The 21,351-nt window shown below is 36.9% G+C and overlaps 1 protein-coding gene across 2 annotated transcripts in view; it reads right to left on the bottom strand.

Moving 5' to 3' along the window:
* Window positions 1-837: 837 nt before the first annotated feature.
* Window positions 838-21,351, bottom strand: part of PPP1CB (protein phosphatase 1 catalytic subunit beta) — a 28,931-nt gene continuing 8,417 nt past the window's right edge. For both annotated transcript variants that reach the window (XM_079298011.1, XM_079298012.1), the window contains exons 2-8: window positions 16,870-17,001; window positions 13,349-13,579; window positions 12,894-12,998; window positions 8,072-8,143; window positions 4,849-5,000; window positions 3,189-3,323; window positions 838-2,589 (exon numbers count right to left, since the gene is read on the bottom strand). In XM_079298011.1, the coding sequence (XP_079154137.1) occupies window positions 2,485-2,589; window positions 3,189-3,323; window positions 4,849-5,000; window positions 8,072-8,143; window positions 12,894-12,998; window positions 13,349-13,579; window positions 16,870-17,001 (932 nt within the window). In that variant the 3' untranslated portion in view covers window positions 838-2,484. The remainder of the gene's footprint in view (window positions 2,590-3,188; window positions 3,324-4,848; window positions 5,001-8,071; window positions 8,144-12,893; window positions 12,999-13,348; window positions 13,580-16,869; window positions 17,002-21,351) is intronic.

Genomic DNA, 21,351 nt, shown 5'->3' with positions numbered 1-21,351 from the left:
TGTATCAGGCTTGCTTTTAGTATGGAACATCAGTCATATCTGTAGAGGTAAGATTACTATATCATGTGTGTTTTCCACCATATAGAGGATGATTGATGTTAGACATTCCAACTCTCCAGAAATCAAAACAGCATTCATATAAATTCCAAATGACTGTTACTATATAAAACCAGCAATTCTTCAGAATATCAGCACCCAATGTGGCTTACTAGTGCCATTAAATAAACTAAAAATTTCCTATTTCTTTAGGACACAGAAGAAGGCCCGAAGACTTTATTTTTCTTTTGACATAGCATCTGTAACACAAGCGAGCATGTTAGGTACTCACATAACACACAGCTTTACACCTGGACATTTTATGATACAGAAGACATTGTTCCAGAAACTAAAGAAAAAATGGAAAAGTGTTAATCCAGATGTTTGGTAACACAGAGGCTGGCACTTGGTAAAACCCAGTATTTTCAAAACTTGCAAAAGTAAACCTCAAGTAAGCAATGACTTAGAGCAGGAAGTTACCGTGTCAATGCTTACAGATTAGGTTTCATTAATTATCTTGTCACAAACTGCAGCTACTCTCACACAGCTCTCATCACTGACTTACAAGAACAAGTGTCTTTGAACAACATCAAAAGAAATCTACTTCGACATTTTATTCTAAGCATTGAAACTGGTGTTTGCTTCAAAGTGGGGTAAAATAAACCATTGTTCAAAACCACAGACCAACCCAGTATAAATCAGTAACAGATAATACTGTAAGATTTCCTTTTTTCAAAAAACAGCCAACTCCATATGTTTTGAGTAACAGTCAGTTATGTTAAAATAACCAGTCAGACTTCATTCAAATGAATTAGACAACTTTTACTAAATGAAAAAACCTACATTTAAAATATGCATTTAAAACAAAATGGAATTAGAAAAGAGACTTAAATCCATTTTAAAGAACTTGCTCACTGTGTCAGAAATCAATATATCTCTTGCATTATATAATGTGCCAGTTCATAAAACATAAGTTACTAGAATCCTCAATTTAACATTTTCAAAGACAATACTGAAGTCAAGAGTTTTACATCTACTGATGCACATTTAGAATGGTATAAATCTGCAGCCTTCCCCCAAAGAATCTTACAAATTTGACAGTATTCAGTAAAAGCTTTTGTAATTGTGTCCAATAAGTATTTCATCCTGAAGCATCACAAATCTGTGCCTTTCATTTATCCTACTATATATTTCATATCTTCTCTATATCTTGCCATCTGCCAATGTTAACTCTTTTAATAAAGGAGAGAACTGAAAAGAAATACTGCGTAACTCTTGATCACATACAGAAATTATTGCTACTATAGTACACTACAAAGCAGAAGTCTATACAATAGTATATGAAATTTGATCATGAAAATCCAAATGACAGAATCTTTAGTGATGTAAGCCTTACTATAAAGTTGGACATTCCTGTAGCATTTTCAACTCACCACCCATCATCTAGCCTACTGTATGTTGAAGAACGTCCATTTAAACACACCCTCTTCTGAAAAAGAATGTCAGCTTTCAAAGGCTTAGCAAATAAGGACCTTCATGTTCTGTGGAACTATGTAAGATGAATTTTGATGCAGATTGGAAGTTACCTGGAAGCTAAGCATGCCAAAGGTGTTTCATGCTAATAAAACTAAAGCCAAGGTACCACTTAATCAAGTTACCAACTAATTGGCAATACCATTTTTGCCCTAAGTTAAATGAAGTGCCATCGCACAGTGTAATGTCAATAATTTAAAATAGTGTAGTGCACAAATTCATTGTGTGGCAGTTAAAGTTAAAAGGTCAGGACAGGTTTTTCTGTCTTGATACATGTTGGCTGCCAAGCTGTCCAGTCTGGGCATTTGGGATTCAGTTTGCCATTTAATCACTACTGTACTATAAACTTCGCATTAAAATGGGGCATATGGCATAATGATGAAAAAACAGGGCATTAGGGGGAGGATAAGAGATTAATGGCTGTTCTAGAAAAGCCCCTTCCTCATATCAATTTCAAATAGCCAGGAAATAAGACTAGATACCATATTTGCATCATTCTAGCTACAAAATAACCAAAGTAAAAGCAATCAAGCAACAATAAGACCACATTACACAAATGGAACATCATGCTCTCATCTGGTTTAACTATTACACCGAGTTTTAACTGGGATGTTGGTCAACTTTAAAAACCGTGGTAAATGTGAATATGTAGTTGAAATAGTTTTTTCCTAATTTTTTTCCTCTCTATGCTGGATATTAGAACTTGGAGCTATACTTGTTACAATACAGTGTCGCACATCTTTCTACTAGAAAAAATTAATAAAGATCCTTTACCCGTCTCTTTAAGTTAAACGTGTGACATCATAAAGGGTGTCAAATGGCTGGATGGTTTTACAGTGCACACTTATTATATATTGTAATATGGAGTTTTGTCCTTGACAGATCTGATGGTGTTTTCTACATTATTTCCTTTCTTCACCTCTTCTTCGGTGGATTAGCTGTGCGAGGTGGAGTGACTGGACGCCCAGAATTCAGTCCACCATACTGGTACTTGGCTTTCTTTTCAGATGGTTTCAATATCTTAGAGAAAATAAAGAAGTTCCTTTGAGTCAGAAACAACTAAGAACATTTCAAATACTGTTAAGCCCATATAAAATTTTGTTCAGCAGGAACAAGAGAAATGAGGATGGTGGGGTGGCAGAATCACATCACAACCCCATAAATGTCTTAGTCCTACATGCAACAATAATAACTCTAAACCCTTCTATACCACTATATTAAAGTGGGACGGGGAAAGAAAAGGGGGTGAAAACACATCCAGGAAGGAATAGGAACTAAAATCTGACCAAAGCAGCCATATTAAAAGAATCCCTAAAACCATTAGTTCGCATAATTGTGTACTCCAATCACTAGGTATGACCAAAAAAGTCACTCAATTAAATTTTAAAATAAGCATTTGAGTAGAATGAATAATATGCAATAGTTTGGAAAATAACAAATCCAAGTTTTCTGGTGAACAGTTGGTTTGCAGTTCCAGTTGTTCACAAATGCCAGCGTCCTGTGCAGTACTCTGTAGCCCAAGACCATTGTTTTACTCTAACCACCAGCACATCAAGTACACTAATGTGCTCCATGCAGCCTAGCACCTACAGTCATCTTAAAGCACAACCATACCATACCTGGAAGGAACACATCAGAGTTTCATCCACACTCATCATGCCCCCTGCATTGTCGAACTCCCCACAATAATTTGGAGCTGAGAATAGGGTGACCAACTGCCGTTTAGCAAAGAACTCGTATCCATCTTCAACCACCTGTCAACACCAGAGAAATCAATATGGCTTATGTAAGAAACTTGGAAGGTTAAAAAAAAAAAGAAAAAAATCTTGAGACAAACTGGACTTTATATGAGAAAGATGCAGAAACTCAGAAAGCTATTTTATGTCTTGACTTTCAGGCAGGACAAGTTCACTCATTTTGTTTTACCTGACACTGAATGCCAGGCCAGGTAGCACATCCCATGTCTGACACTTCAAATGTTCAGCACATATCAGCTTGACTGTTTAATATTTTCATAGCTGAAGTCCAATTATACACTGCCAGTGTAAGGATTTCCAGCATTTTATTCTTTATACACAGAATGTGGATGCTTGACCTAATTAGTTTGGAGTACACAAGGTCTGAATGCCACCTACATTGCAACTTGAACAATTAAATTTTGCTTAAATTGGTGTTGATTACATACACCTCAAGTGTAGGTGATTTTAGAGCATCAAAATGATAAGAGTGATTCTGCCAGATCTTGCTTAAGAGCATAATGCACCTTTAAAATCATGCAAGCAGTATGATGCATCAGCCAAGGATGTTCCCTCTTTCCTAAAAGAAAAGCTTAATGTTACAACATAGTACAACTAGCACACTCAAACTGCTTACTTTGGTGCAATCACTGATCTAAGATGTCATCCTTCTTTTATAAAGAACTGAATCAACTATATGAATACAGGAAATTTGCAACAATCTTGGTCAGCAGTTAAGAAATCCAGTCAGCATGTGGAATCAATACTAAATCTTCTCTAATGCTTTACCAGTAAAATTAAAAATTTTTAGGTGTTCTAGCAGTGTACCCAAGCCTAACAGTGACACAGAATAAAGAGCCTATTTTTGTTTCACAGCAGGAAAGAGCATCTAAACTTGACTAGATAATGAAACTGTAATGTTATACAGGAAATTGAAACCAATGTCCACCTAACTAGCACTCTTGCTTGAAGTAACCTAATAAAAAAGTGTACTAAAGATTTACAATGCAAAAACAGCCTGACTGAAATGTGCAGAAAAAAAAGCCCAACCATCTATGCCAAAGTATTCTAGATAGTTGACCCAAAATACTGGCAACAGTGAAGGTTTTTATGTACAGATGTGTTTGTAGAGATAGTAAAAATGCATTTTATACTTCCATAATGCGAAGCAGAGGTAGTTTAAGCCAAAACTACCAGGGGATGGATTGTCTACTGCTGAGACTCAAGAACTCAAACTTCAGCGTAAATATCAAATTCAAGTCACTCTGCCCCTTTAAGCCTGGAGACTTTACCTCTGATGTTAACATACATCAGTCTAACACTTGACAATACAAAAGATCAATGGAGAAATCTAGTGTTAGTCTTCTACTCCACTAACATTAGACACAGCTCAACATGAGCCAACAGAAGGCTACAGCCTTTATAGACCCTTTATTAGAAAGATTTTTTTCTCTAGAAATAATAGTGCAAATGAAGCTCCAAACACACACTACTGATAAGGAGCAGGAGAGGTTTTAACAAGCAACAGTAGCAAAATTCATACCTGATGAGCTCGACAGATCAAATCCAGATCATGACGATTCAGAAATTTACTGACCACATCAGCACCAAAAGTGAAAGAGACCCCACGATCATTTTCACCCCAACCTTGCACATCTTTGTCTGGGTCAGACCACAGCAGGTCACAGAGCAAACCTTTGAAAGATAATACAAGTGAAAATGCCAGTCATAGGAGGTATTTTATGACCTAAAACAGTTCTATTGCAATTTCCAGAGCAGCTCTCCTAAAGAAAATAAGCCTTAGCAACAAATGCCAAAATACTTAAAACAATAACTCAGACAAAGAGTACAGTCTGGAAACCTGGAGATTGTTTCCCCCCCCCACCAATGAAAATGCCTTGAGATGAAAAAAGTCACAGCCAAACAGTTCTCTGAAATAATCTTTTATTGCAATGTTCAGTGTGTTTACAGTGAATATTTGAGGAGTTTAAAAATATTGAAGTCCATGTGTACTAAAAGGCAACCATCAATTTCATAGCTCACCAAGAAAGCTTAGCTTGAAAGCTGCAGTGAATTTAGAAGTCCTATGCAAGGCTATTCATAAATGTAGCAAGCAAATTTGTACCATAAGTTTCTGAACATGAACAGCTTTGATTCTTACCTTTCCTACCATTCATGAGGAACCTTAGATGACTAAATCAAAATGTAACACAGCAAAACACTGATATATAATTTCACAGAGCACTGTCAATTTACTTGGACCCCTGCTGACTGTTCCAAAAAGCCTTGTGACAGCCAGTCTGGAATCTAAGCTAGAACAGTAAGCATTTTAGGACTGTTCAAAGTCTTTTTCCTGCCAATAAAAGGTCAGCTAACTCTGGAGTTAACACCAGGTATTAAAAAAGATTTCTCTAGATCAACTGCAAGGCCTTTATACATATCAAACTTTCCATAAATATTAATATGAGAAAGAATCAGGCCAATCCAACCACAACACAAACCCCCAAACGTTTGAATGGCATTTCACAGCTTTGCATGAAACTATACTTTCTTTACCTGTGATGACCCATAGGCATACAAATACTTAAGAGTACTGTTTCACAATTGGAAAGATATGCCAGCAGGATCCCTCATCTGCCATTCAGAAGTTTGATTTACTTACATTTGGTTACTTGCTAAACAAAATATTAAAGATGTTATCTCTTTAACAACAGATGCTTCAAGCTGCAACCAAGTAAACCAATGTCTGAAACCCATTGTGCAACTAGACCATTTTATATTTACATACATCTATCAAATGGTCTTCGGCAGCAGACACAGCTTCTCTCTAGCAAGAGGCTAAAATTTGATTTGTTTTTAGAAGAAAAAGAACAGAACAAGTACAACTGCATTTTAGATAATATTTCTATCTAGAAATACAGACAGTGCATGACAAAAACTTAACGCTACTAAAATTTAGTTCTATATTGAGTAGCTTTGTTTTTCAAAACAATAATTGCTTTGCAATTCCTAAAGGCTTCTTACTATGAATTTCCAGCAACTGCCAGAAGCTGCTTATCTCAGCTGTTTAGCAAGTGCTTCCTCTTCGTTTCTCTCCCCAAAATGAAATAATCACTAGGGCCATACAGAACAATAGGCAAATGTATACTGAGAGATTTTTAAATTGCAGTTGAAGTTGCAAAAGCTTTTTTGCATCAGGCTAGAAGAAGCCACTATATTGATCTAATCCTAGCACAGCCATATGATCACCTACCTAAACTTCTGTATCAACACAAACATTCCCCAAGTGACACCTCTCCACAAAGGGATAGCTTTGAAGGGCTTGAAACTTTCATGGCAGTGAGGCAACTTCCGTTCATTTTTAATTTTCCACAAGACTTACTTCCATTATGTAAAACTGGTTTCCTTAAATAGGTCCAAAAGATGAAGACCTTTGTCACAGTACCATAGCACTCATGCCTCTGATGGGACATTTCATTTTAGCTCTGACAGCTATTGCTTCTGAAAGCAAAATTAACACTACAAAACTCTACAAGAAACAATTTCTTACAAAAATCTCCATACTTATTTTTAGGAGGTACTAAGAAGAGAGACTATTTCAGTGAAGTGTCCATGGAAACAAGAACTACATTCTGTAAGGGCATTCCTGAAGTGGGGGTGGCTCGAGCAGTATTATTTGTCTGCTGAATAAAACAATCTTTTCTGGGAATGCTGATATATGCAAAGATTGACTCGTTTGTGCTGACATTTATTTGGTTATGCATTGAGTGAGTAAGTAGCATGAAAGGACAAACAGTGTAGTAATTTATACTACAGAAACAATCACTCACCAGTCTATAATGCATCTTAGTGTCAGGAGCATATATACTGGCTTGCACAGAAGTGGTGTTGTTTAAGGGACAGTAGATATAGTAACATTAGTTCCCAAATTACTCCCATGCATCAACATTAAGGCACATTTCAGGAAACAGAATTCTTCCAGTTCAAAATTTAATTGTAACTTACATTAAAAAAAAGGTTTAAATCTTACATTTCCTCTGAAAGTTAATTTCAGATCACTGTTGAATTCAACATTATAAAAATTATCCCATTGTACTGCTTGACAGTTTTTTCAAGCCACTAGTAAAAAAAAATCTCAAATAAATGAAGATACTGAGCAAGATAGATTAAACCATTAAAAAGAACATTGTATAGAAAGCACTAACAATTTGTGTGCAACATTTATAAACAGAACCATAACCTATTAGAAGAAAATTTCACAACTAGTACATTGAGAGATGCAATTGAAATCCCAACTTCAGTGAAGTAAGAGCTGTAAGTTTAATGAAGAAGGAGACAAATAGAGAGAAACCCAAATACTTAGCCAGGAAATTTAACTTCATTGTACTGTTTAGTTTTGAATAGTTATGTTCTTTGACAGATAAAAGGTTGGCATGTGCCTAGCAAAGGCAAGGGGAACTAGCTCTTCAGTTTCCTTTATCTTTCATTAGATTTCTAAGATGTTTTAAGGGAAACTTGTGAATAATATATCCAAAAACATGTATTGAAAAACATATCTTACTCTGCTATGACAAACAACAACAACAACCACCTTTAACATATCAGATAACATAGCCATCATGAGGAACAAGGCTCTCACATCCTATATAGGCACCAAGGAATATTGTACTGTGAACAGAGGTTAAGTCACTACACTGCTTGCACAGAAATTGATTAAACCCATTTCATCATTAAGACCTATTAACAGCAAATTCCATGGCACTCACCTGTGTCAGGAACATCTGTAGGTCTCATGATTCTCCGGATCTGCTCCATTGACTGGAGATCTGGAGACAGTCCTGTAAAAGTACAAGAAAACAAGTGACTCATATACACATTTTACCTGAAGAAAGTGTTCCAGAGAACACAAGATTTGAGGTTCAAAGGCACACAGCATCCATTGTTTCCACTGCAACATAAACAAAAGGCAGTTTGCTATAAGACAATTAAGTTGCTGAACAGAGGGACAGAGAACAATGCAAGTGAAATTAGCAAGGGGTTCTCATTACCATCCTTTTAGCCATGGAGGTTGTCACCTACTGTAGCTCAGCAGCTTAAGTCAATTGTAAAATCACAGTACTTTGATCACTCAAAAAAAAAAAAAAATCACTTAGTACAGACACAGCTATCTTTCAAGAGTTTAGCCATTAACATGCAACAACAAAGCATGAAATTCCAAATCCACCTTTTGAGGAGTTTACACATCCTAAAGCTCTACTATTTGGGACATACAGGCATGAAAGAGAGGCTGCTAGATGCTCTAGCATCTTAACACATCCTTAAATAAGAGTCCTAAGAGTCTTAAATTACTTAGGCCGAGGTATCTAATTAAGAAAGCTGCAAATTTGAAAAGAGAACATGAAGACCTAATTTGTGATGAAATACATTCAATATTAACCATATCAACTTGACCCAGTCCAGAACTCTGAACAGGACAGAAAAAAAGCTGTCATTGGAAAGGTGACTTTACATATCATTTCACCATGTAAAATAATTTCAGCTGACATCAGAGCTGACACAGTGGCAATGAATACATTACATCAACAATGATGATTTGGTTCCTGTCAAATATTTGATACAGATTTGAGGAACTTTTCTTCAAGTACGAAGATTTTTGATCATTTTTCTTGAAGCAGTCTTATGGTAAAAGCCTTCTATCATCATCTGCTTGCTAAAGCTGTTTTCACACTGTTGCCTTGAGGTTGTAAAGGATGGCAGACATCTGACAGCCAGCTACTTAAAGGGGGCATTAATCAAGTTTATAAACACAACAATACAGGAATGTTAATATAAATTCAGGTAGACAATCAGCTTTTAAACTTTGACAAATCTACCACTTTCCCTTCCCCAGATCTGATCTATTTGCACACACATTACATTAGCACTATACCCAGAGACTGTATTGGGCAGTCTTAGTGAAATAAGCACCACCAGTTTGTGACTTCCTATGAAGTTACAGCTCTCAGCATTTCAGGTTGCACCCAAAATGTATCTTAAATCCCTGAAAGTGTTCAGAGCCAGGCTGGATGGGACTGAGCATCCCTGTCTAGTGGAAGGTTCCTTGCCCACAGCAGGGTCATTGGAACTAGATGATTTTTATGGTTCCTTCCAACTCAAAGCCCTCTATGATTCTTTAAAAGGAAATGTTACTACAAACCATGCCTTAACCCTGTGGCTCTCTATTTTTGTGCTATTTTACATTACTTCAAAATAGCAAAACCTTACATAATTACCTGCAGGTTTGCAGACTTCTTTGCAACCCTCTCTTTTTCCAAATATTTTCCTAACTCTCCTTGCACAAAAAGAAATGGCTGATGCCTCAAATTCATACCTACAGGGAGAAGTCCTACATGATCAATGTTAAACAGAGGACATAAGAATACTAAAGCTCACTGTAAAGCTGCTGCCACTCAAGTGACAGCTGAAACCTACAGTGTACTAGAAGTATACAATTGTCTTGTCACACCAGCTAAGCACAGTATACAGAAAAATATTTTCTCTATCTTTCTGAAGCATAAGATCACATCTCCCCTAAGGGAAAACAAAGAATTGTCATTACTCCTGGCAGACTCATCACATTGGATTTGAACCACTCTCTGAGGGGAATTGGTAAAGTAAGGGTGGTAGGTACTAATTTTTATAGTGTAATCTTTGAACACTAAGTAAATCAAGTGGAGTTAAACATCAACATCTAGTTCATTGTCATTAATATCACAAGAGAAAGAGAATTCCAGAGCCTGAAACTATGACAAAAATGCAGTATTTTACTGTACAAACACAACTCCCATCTCAGGGCTTAAATCCAGTATGGTAAGACCAATGTATTTCATCAATATGACACTACAACATGGACTTTGTTTATAGAAACTTGAAACTAATCCTGTAAATTCTCTAAAGATTATAGCTAGAGAGTGGTGTCACAAGTAAGAGGATCAATGCTGTACAGAATACAATGCAGAGAGAAAGGGAGAAGACAGGAATGGTTATGGAATAAGCTTTAATGAAGTGAGATAAAGAGCAAAGTCAGAACTTAGTTGAGAGGACAGTCTTAAAAAAAGGACAAATTATTACATGTATGAGGAATGTGGGAAGAGAGGGAGCTGATGGAAAAGATACAATGAAAGATCCTTTCAGTAGCATAAACATTTAGAGACAGGGATAGCAAGAGAAATTTGAGTTATATTGTGAGATGGATAACTCCAAATAGATGCCCAGAAAAGTCCAGGTGAAAGAGATGAGTCAGGATATTAAGCTATTGTAGATGGCCTACTGGGGTTGAAGTTAGGTGCCTTTTGTTTTACTATGTTATGCGGTTTTGCAAAGTTTTATTATATCCCAGAGGACAATATTTTAAAAATAAACTATGCAAAAATGCGCAATATAGTAAAAAAGGCACCTACCTTATATCTACATGCTAGCTTCAACCTCCAGCAGAGTTGAATGGTTTGTGTTGCTGCCTCAGTGTCTATTAGAGCAGTAACATCATGAAAAGGCGCTGACAGTCCATTACTTCATTGGATCTGGAATGCAGTTTGGATAGGACTGGAGAAGAGTGGAAAAAGGGCAAAACTTATTTCTGTGCTGAATGCCCACTTCCATTTATTAGGAGCACACAGCACATAGTAATCTTTTCACTTTGTTTTACAGCTGCAGATCAGTTCAGAGTGGCAATCATTTCAGTTACAGACTAACCCCACACAATTTAAGGGGCCATCAGCAATGAATAATGAAGTAAATAATGCTTTTTGTAAGAAGATCCTTAAAGCATACTATGCCCAAAATAACCTCTTGTTTAGTCAAACATGAAAATTTAAATTCATACATGCCCCTCCATTTACAATGAAAATTTCAATCTTTTTTTCTTTGAAAAATAGCTCTTGAGAGGCTTCTTTCTCATAGTTCAGGTCTCAAATGCATACACACAAAGCTACCAGCTTCATCATAGCATTCTGCTCTATCTGCTAAGCTGCTATAATTACCTTCCATCTAAACTTAACTTTGCCAGTATTGTTACTGCTCATTCTCTGTTTTCCAAAAAAAACCTAAATTCAAAAGCATATTCTAATAGTAAAACAGTAATTATTTCATGAGCTGTTTTGGAGACAAATTTATTACATGGGTTTTTAGCCACTGATATTTGGCTACCTAGGTGCAGAAGTGACCTTATATCTCACATTCTTAAAAATTTGAGATCTAGCTTCTAAGATAGATACCAGCTCTTAGAAAGGAAGAAAACACCACCACATGGTAAGCAAACAGGTATCTTGACATGCTAATGCTACCCAGAGTCTGGAAGACCCAACTGTATTACTGCATTAATTATGTTTTTCAGGGACTTAATATCTCAGAGCATGTTATGTGTTCCTCCCAGGGGAAGTTTTACTTCCCCTAGAACTAAAGACCCTGATAGCTTATTCTAGCAGGCACTGAAGGCTGAAGCTTTCAATACAATACAATACAAGAATACTCCACACCATTTTTAAAGCACATTCCACATAAGCATAGCTCTTGAATCGATACCCGTAATTAATAAAGGCAGGATGGCAGCAATCAACAGAACCTCATGAAACGTGGACAAGTCTGCTCAGAAACTCTGGGCCACACACTGCTTCTAATTCCAAATGGAGGTGTTCAAACTAGATGTTTCTGCAGTGCTTTCACTTCCACTAATTTCCATCTCACTGGCAAAACAGGCATGACATCTACCAAATAATTTCTGGATCACTCAGTGAAAGGCATTAAGTTGCTTATTAATGGAGGCAGCTGCAAATACAGCCACAAAAAATAGGATGGCTCTCACTGCAAGTAATGGAAATTCCTGTCAACTGTTTAACACTGCAAGCTTCTGAAAATCTGTTAAGCATCACTGCCTATAAAATGGCAATGTGGTGAGGCCTGTTCTACAAAGATGAGAGCCCAATTAAATTCAATATTCAGCCAAGTCACAGCCCTCGGTCAGATTAACACCGAACACTTTTTCAACACCAACAGGGCAGCACTGGGAAAGGTACCCACAGAATGTAGATTGTCTAGCAGCAAAGGCTTTATGGAGTCCATGCAAGCCATGTCTAACCTGTTCCAGTGTTAACAAATGTCTTGCTTCAAGCTCTGTGTGACCTCAGAGGTGCCTCCCACCAAAGTGTTGTGAAAGAGTTAAAGAGACCGAGGGTGTAGAGCCAAGGTTACTTGTGAAAGCCATTCTTCAGTGCCAAGGATACCCAATGTTAGGGAAGGCTGCATTGATATAGAGTAACAGCAACAAGGCACGTGGCAAAGTAGGCCATAATTCTAGCATTAGGCAACCTTCAGAGAGGGATACACTGATGGGGATACTTACAGATGCATTTCCCCCTCAGGCACAAGAGGGCCATGTGTATCAGGTAAGAATGACATCTACTGACAAGTGCACAGAAAAGCATGACCTTTACAGATAACACAAGGTTAAATATCTCCAGCCAAGTACCAGGTACACACAGCCACAATCCATTTGGTATAGCATTAAACCAAAATTAGTTTGGATACAGCCTTCCAAAGCAGCCATTAGCTTACCTCCATGACAACAGAAGATCTTCTCATCCACAATGGCTGCAATAGGCAGACAGTTAAAACAGTCTGTGAAGGTCTTCCACAGCTTAATGTTAAATCTCCGCTTGCCTACAAAAACAGTGCGTGACATTAGGAAGAGAAAGCTGGTTTTTAAAGCCAACCTGTAATATATATCAGAGCCTAAGCAAAAATGTTAGCAAACTGTGCTTATGGAGTTTTATTTCTGATAGCACACTTAGGTCTCAATCTCTTACAACAGCATTTCAATGACAGCAGAAGAAGAAAATAAGAATGCTCCAGAGTGACCTTAACCTTTACTTGGAAAGTATTTTTAGAAAGTTTCAAAGCAGGTTCACAGAATATTGAAACTGTTGCAACACAGGGGTCACAACTACAAGTGTTTCCAAAACACAGTATTAGTCTGTTGTAGACTTTCAAAAATAATAGATTTTGCTTACATTCATCATAAAATCCATAGATTCGATTGATGCTAGCACACTCGTGATTTCCTCTTAGGAGAAAGAAGTTTTCTGGGTACTTGATTTTATATGCCAGTAATAGGCAAATTGTTTCCAGAGACTGTTTGCCTCTGTCTACATAATCTCCAAGGAAAAGATAATTAGCTTCTGGTGGGAATCCTCCATATTCAAATAATCGAAGCAAGTCTGTATACTGACCATGGATATCACCTGAATAAAAAAATATTTACCAAAGATTAGTGCAACAACATAAAGACTTACACAAGTCAAGAACTTAAATCAGTTAATAAGTTTTTATTCAGTAATATTAAAAAAGGCATTAATATTACCTTTTAAAACCAGCCATATGCATTATAAAGGTAAGAACCATACTAGCAATAAAGCTCAAGTACTCACAGGATATAAATAACTCACCATATCTGCAGAACTGCTATGCCAGGTATGAAGTCAATCTGAAACCCAAAAGCTATAAAAGTCTTCACAATCAAGTGTAAGCTTTCTAACCAAGCTTTAATTCATTTAAATTAAAACAAGGTCACAAAGAAAACCTCTAATTGAACAGATACAGGACCCGGAAGTAAATGTGTCACAAAAAAAAAAAAAAAAAAGATACTATTTACCACAAAAACAGATCAGTAAGGAATTGAAACAGACTGAAGAGAAACTGAACATTGTGCTGGCAAAGTACACTTACTTCAAAGGTCAATTCCCATAATATTACTGTACTATGATCTCATCCCCAGTATTTAGACTAACTCCTCCTTTGATACATGTAACAAGCAAAATGGAGATTCAAAGACTGCCATTCCTTACAAGATACCCCACCCTGCAGCTTGTTCTTAGGAAAAATACCTGTCATGTTACTCTTCACATTGCCAGCTTTAAAACTAAGCTTTCCAAGGAACAGCTCTGTGTGGCATTTACACCACCACAGTGTATCACATCAGAGAAGCCAAAGCTAAATTATCCCTGAGCTGTCTGCACAGGTGAAGATGCTAAAGCTGCTCTCAGTAACTTACAGCACACATACAATGTATTCCAGCCGACTGGAAAACTCATTACCAGAGTAGCCGGATGCAAAACAGATATGCCAAAAGCCTTCAGTACAAGATATATGCTATTTAGCTTCAGCACCTCCTGCTCCTGTACACTAAGCACTACATAAATGTATTTTCACTATTGCTGCCCGCTCAGTGACAAAATCCTGACTTTGCTCAGACTTATTCTCCAGTACAGCACAAGCTACTACAGCCTCAAAAGAGAAAAAAGAACAACTCACCCAACTTTCTTCATCTTAAAGTTCTCAAACCTGTATGCTCTCTGGTTCAATCCTTAAAGCATACAGTGTTAAGAAGAATATATGCTATATTATATTCCTTTAAACTTTCCATGAAAAATGCAATACTTCCTCCTTTAGGCAGCATTCTCCTGTAACTATTTTCTCACTTGGGGAGAAGAATCACTTTCCAATTTTTTTCTAATAAAGGTGATCAGTATCTACGATGCAATTTCAGTCACAATTTGAAGCTCCACTAAAATAAAAAAATCTTTCAGATACAAGAATGATTTGTATTCTACTTGATCTTTAGAAGTCTCCAGGTCACAACTCAAAGAGAGCAGAAGACTTCCCAACAAATCATTTCTATGCTGAGTCTAGTACTCCAGAACCATGTCATCAAATCCCCAGACTTCAGCACTAACAGAATTAACTACAATGTAAACATGCCGCAGAAAATATTATTCTGTTGTCTATTACTACTTTCAGTAACACATGTGCACCAGAGGGACAAATGCACTTAATGGTAAAAACATTTTACAGAAACAATTTTATTAAGGGACCATTCCACTCAGAGCACCTAGTGTTTTAAAATACAGCTTCAAGTGAGCACAAGTTGAAGTCTACCAGATACAAAGACTTACATTAAAAACCACATCTATTTTAAAATGGACATTTACATAAGAGCATCTTTCATCTTACATTAAAACACAGCCATTTGAGATGTAGAGCTTGTTTTGAACTGACTTGACTGTAAGACAAGACAATCCTACAATGGCTCCTCAGGCATTGCCTGAGCACACTAAAGTAATAGTTCAAAGCAGTACCAGCTGCATATTTTGCTTTTGGTGAAAGCAATCATCTTTCTTCCACTTTTATCTATATGTAGCTTTGACAATTGTTCTAATATTAAATTTAGATGCACCTGACACTTCCTGGTACTTCCACTGTGTTTGGAATCTGATTTAAGATAACAAATGCCTTATTTAACTGTGCATTAGCTACACCTATTATTGCATACCTAACAGTCCTTTCAACTGCCTCAACCTAAGCAAATGAGGAAGAGCTAACTGAAATAGGCCCATTATTCTCTGCAGACCTTGACTTATGCACAATCTACCTGAGTTTCCATGCTTTCTTCATCTAGGAATACAATAAGACTACACTACAGTGAAAAGTCTAAAGAAAACACAATGTGATAAAGTTACATTTTATCTTCAACTTTACCTCATTAAGCAAGCTGGGCTTGTTTTTCCCTCCCACCCTACCAAGCAATTAGTTATTTAAAAATGACAGTGCCATTAGTGGTTTGTTTGTGGATTTGGCTGTTTTATTTTGGGGTTTGGGTTTTTTTAATTGGTAATGTCCTCTCAATGTAAGAAACATTGGAGACATTGCAGGCCCAGGAAGAAGTTAATCTATGTTTGATGATGTAAGTAGTAACAAATAAAAAGATTGTTTCCCCTTTAATATTATGACACTAACTAATCTAATTCAAGGAATTTTATGCTTTCAAAGACATTGTCATTATCCTTCAACTTGCCTATTAATAATAGGCAATCTGGTATTTACAATACTTTTAAACATTCTTTTTACAAGCATGTAGTTACAGTGTAACTCAGAAGACACCTAACATCTTATAAAGGCTTAGTGAGGTAAAAACACGTTTTATTTGTGTTTCACAGCAATACTGATGCTTGTTAAAACATGCTGTAAAGCTCAAGGAATCTGTTATATGGTAACTGTGCCTGATTTAAGTCTGCATTCAGTTTTACTTTCTCAACTGAAAGACTAACAATGCCTTCAACTTTTCAAGTGTTTAATTTCACAAGGTCTTGGTTTTGTTTATGCTTTGAAGTGAGCAACTGCAACATGCGGGTCTTCAAAAGCAGCTAACTGCTTTCTGAAATAGTGATCAGAAGAGCACCAGCTCTGTGTGAGCCACGAACAGGTTGCAAAATTTGCACTAGTTGAGGGCACAAGCAGCCCTCATTGCTAAGGAAAATTGCTCCAAAAAATAATGTGAGAAGCATCAGCAATGTATGAAGTGCTAGCTGCTCTTCACTTAATCCAATCAAAACTGAAAACTACATTCAAGATTTTGAAGACCTCCCTCTAATCCCAACTCAAGCTCATTTGCCTGACTCCATATTCTTCCAATCCCCCTAGCATTACACTAGATTAAAACACCCACAAAGAACACGTACATATCAAGCTTACATACCACAAATTTTCAGAGGTGCCTCTAGCTCCAGAAGAATAGGCTGGCTAAGAAATATTTCCCGTGATTTTATACACAAGCCCCGAACTTCTGCTTCGGTCATCTGAACAATCTTTCCAGGACGACATCCTCGTACTGAAATGAGATATTTAACAGTTGAAGGTCACTACTACATAGATATACAGCAATAGCTAAATGCAAGTGATCTGTATTTAAAACTTATATTTGACAAAAAGCTAGCATCACATTCTATATATGTACCAAATACCTTGGAATTATGCTTGGAATTATCTAATGAAATGTAAAATTAATCTCTAGTACTGTGGTAATCTGTGCTTAAACATCTGTATGCATTCCTGTTCAATCAGGTCTCAGAAGAGAACAATTCAAGCTGTGCTTTTGTCCATAAGCAGCAATTTTAACAAGTGTTTAATTTAACAATTTCTTTATACTAGAGTATTCAAAAAACCAGGAAAAATCTCAAGAAAATCTGAAAACATTCCCACATTAGTACAAGGTAAACTTCTTTAGGACTGTTAAGTTCAAAAGCACTAGTTAAATACAAAGAAGAAAACCATAGACATGATTATGTTTAAATAAACAGAAACTGTCATATCAGGAATATCACACTAAAAACTATGAAAGTTTGATAAAACTTCCATACATAATGGCTCTTAAATTACTGAAACCTTTACAGCCAAGAACATTCTAATTAGAATGAAATTGAATTCCTAAAACCTGTAAGTCAGGTACTCAGACCTATATTTAGCATAAAATCAAAAGCATTCACATGTCATTGCACTCCAACCAATATCCTCTGGCAAGTTTATCTGCAGCTGCTTCTTTCTACAAGCATCTGTATGATTCCTGTGTCAGAGGCTTTAGTGCATCTTTAATGAGGCAGCAGAACAGAACAAAAGTGTTGTCATTTTGGCCGATCCAGTTCAGTCTTGCATCTCAGCATAAAACAAACTTCAGAGTTCAAACTAACAAGCCAGAATCCCTCAGTATCTACAACAGGCAAACATCCTGTTCTGCCATCTGTTTAAGATGAAAGCAACATTCAGCATTAAACCACGGTAGTACCTACAAGGGAAGGTAATATGAAACTTTTGCAGCTCACATCCAAATACTTCCAAATTCATGCATAGCACTTTACAAGTGATTTCATATGAATTTTAGCCACAACTTCAGTTAGTCTAATAAATTAATGAACAAAGAAGAGCAAAAACTAGCTCTTTACACAAAATCCCTAGGTCACCTGCTTTTCCTCTCCAAAACAGAAGAGTAAGCTTGCAAATTTTTAAAAAATTCACATAACCTTGCTTTTCCTTTTATTTCTGCTTAGTTTCTAGAAAAACCTACTATATAGAGGCGGTCAGTATTATTACATCCAGCATTATCTACATTGTGAAATGGGGAAGAAAGGACATAAGTGAAAACAGTTTGTCCTAGGTCACCTAGTACTACAGTCCAAAGTGTTAAACTGAAAATGCTCTGCTCTGGTTATCTTGTCCCAGTATAACTGCACATCTTGGCCATGCCAACAGCGTGCTATAAATATTTTTAATAAACACCAGACACTTGTTAAATGGAGGTTAGGAAGCAGTCATGGGAGCATGTGAAAAGGCAGAACTGAGGAGCAGTTTTCAAAAGCAGGGAAGAGATGTGAAATTAGATCCTGGGACAGCTAGTCTGAGTGCCAAAGGAGCAGAAGGAATAGTCTATCTGAAGCTGAGGATATATTGGAAATACTTAGCTCATTAGAACCTTGCAAGAAAAAGGCTGTGTCATACAGGACTTCTTTCAGTGACACTCTGAATCACTATCAGCTGATATTTATCACCTGGTAATAAATACCAGGTGATATTTATTTATGGTAAGTCACATTCCTCTTGCTAATTAAGATTTCAGCTATACTTGAGAAAGCAAACAGCATTTTAGCAACACTTTTTCTGTTATTATTCTTCATGCATTAAGATGTTCACTTGCATATTAGAAGAACACAAAGGCAGATATCAGAAATAATCAATGTGACTCGCAATCAATATATGCCTACAGGCCTCCATTTCATCATTTCTCAAACAAATGAGCCACACTCTTACAGATGTATCTTCAGCCCCACTGTTAGCAAACAAAAAAAACCAAAAAACCAACCAACCAAACAAACAAAAAAACCCACCAAAAAAATCAAACCACCCCAAAAAAACAACCAAAAACTCAGTCTTGACAGCTTCACACAGGACTTGGCTATCCAATCCGCAAGGTACCACAATGTTCCAATAATCCCCATTTCAAATGCTTGCATTCCAACAGTTTACAACAATCCCTTTCAGAGACCTGGAACCCTTTCTGATAGGCACAATAAACTGCCATTATACACAAGCAAAATCTTCATATTACAATGGCTATAATTTTAATGAAACAATTACTGTATCTTAGACCCATAGTTTTCAATAAAGTCATACCAAAGCACCACTCAGCACAACCAGCTTTCCAGTAATGTTTTCCCACTACAGACAGCACTTTCTTTTAACCATAAGCAGTGACATTCTCCTCTGTATTTAACTTTCATGATGCTTTGCAATACCAGAATGATGCATTTCATACAGATCAAAACCAAAAACTGGAACTGCACACTTATATCCACTCTAGTTTTGGAACTCAAACCCAGGGAAGCCCACAATATACAACATTAATATTACCACAAGCAGCACCAGACAAAGCACTGAGATCAAAACTAAGATAACAGTTCAAGTAGGGCACCCATAATACTTAAAATAACTTGCATCCAATCAGATTTTCTTACAATACCAGCCTTTAGCTCCCTTTGAAACTCATACAGAGGTTTAAACTTGGAACATTTGCTTTATAGGATTGATACTTTGACTGGTGCTGGATTTTTTCATGAGAAGGAAGACACAGAACATGCAGCTCCTGACTTCATAATAAACTGCCAGTCAGTGCCCTGATGGTTACCTCTTTAACAGTAAAACCCAGTAAAACCCTAAGTGCTGCAAGTCCCCAACAGAAAACTTAAGATCTAAAGTGAGGTATTAAAAGACACTTCTACAACGCTGACAGGTCTATCACTCTCAGCAGAGGAGACAGCATTCACCTCATGATCAGTCACTTCCATGCTTTGGGAAGGGTGCTGATCTGAGCCAATGCATCTTTGCAAATGCACCCTCCACCCAAAAAGTTGGCAGCTCCAGGGCGAACACTTAGGTTCAGTTGCATTTCAAGTAATATAAAAACCTGGGGTTTCATGAGGAATAGTCACCAACACTAGTCAAGATAAAAGCAGTTTTCTCCCAGTTTTTCAGTTCCCTGATTAGCAACAAGAGTACTACATATTGAGAAATGAGAGGCTCCTGTGACCCTGAACGGCTCAACACTTCACTGGATTCACAAACACACTGGAAGGTTTGCCAAGCAGTCATCCGGAACAGATGTGCCACAGCTGCGGCACAAGTACACAAGTAAGACTAAGCACTTACTTCAGCAGCTTACATTACAACTAGAATTTTGTTCAAGTTCCCTTGACTCAGCTGAGCTTTGTATGGATTGCAAACAACACTGCATTTAGTTTTTCAAAAGCCAAATCCCCAAGAACAGATTGAAGGGGAGGTTCTAAGAACCAGATCGAGAATGTAAGAAATGTTTTTCAGACTCTTTTACAAATTACTATAGCTAACCACTCAAGTCATAGCTTCACACATTGCAAAATCTGCAGCTCACACTCTAACAGCATTGGGAAAACCATCATTTTTAACAGCTGTCAGTTACCCAGAGCAGAAATACCATATCAACTTTAAAGGAAAATAATGCTCTTGAATCTAAAATGCAGATGCTGTAAACAAGCTTTGATTTACATAAATTAGCCTTTTGATAGGGACAGCACTTCCTGTTGTAATACACAAACTCACATGCATAGTTCTTTGACAGAACAAGCCTTTCCTCCAGTGAAGTTCAAGCAGAGTGACATAGTACAGGATAAAAAGAAAAGCAAATTTATGCATTGAACACAAACTTATTTTAGCACAACAAATCCTACAGTCACCGAAAAGCTACTCTAATTGATATTAGAATAATCTCTGCATCCACACAATCACTCTAAGCAACCTTAAGAAGTTCAGTGAAGGTAATTAGCAATCCAAGACATGAGCTGCACAGTGGCAAGTAAGAAAAACTTCAACAAAAAATAATTTTTTTAATCCCTCCAAACTCATGCCAGAGAGTAGTAGATTATATAATGCAGTACTGGAAAGGAAAAGGAAAGTGGGTCAAGAATTGGCTGTTCCAAGTTCCACTTGCATCCCTTTTTTCCACAGCCTTTCATGAAATGGAAAAAATGCATTTAACCTCTTCTGTCACACTGCTTCTGGTGTACCTCTCTCTAAGTAACTAAGCTGCTCATTTTGTGCCATCATTAATAGTTTCTTCAATTACTAAGTCAGCTGTGGTACACACAGCTACCCTAAG

This window comes from Erithacus rubecula (assembly GCF_903797595.1).
Source record: "Erithacus rubecula genome assembly, chromosome: 2".
Taxonomy (NCBI): Eukaryota; Metazoa; Chordata; class Aves; order Passeriformes; family Muscicapidae; genus Erithacus; species Erithacus rubecula.
Note: the sequence above shows the minus strand (reverse complement) of the source record. Positions and strands in the feature narration are given on the sequence as shown.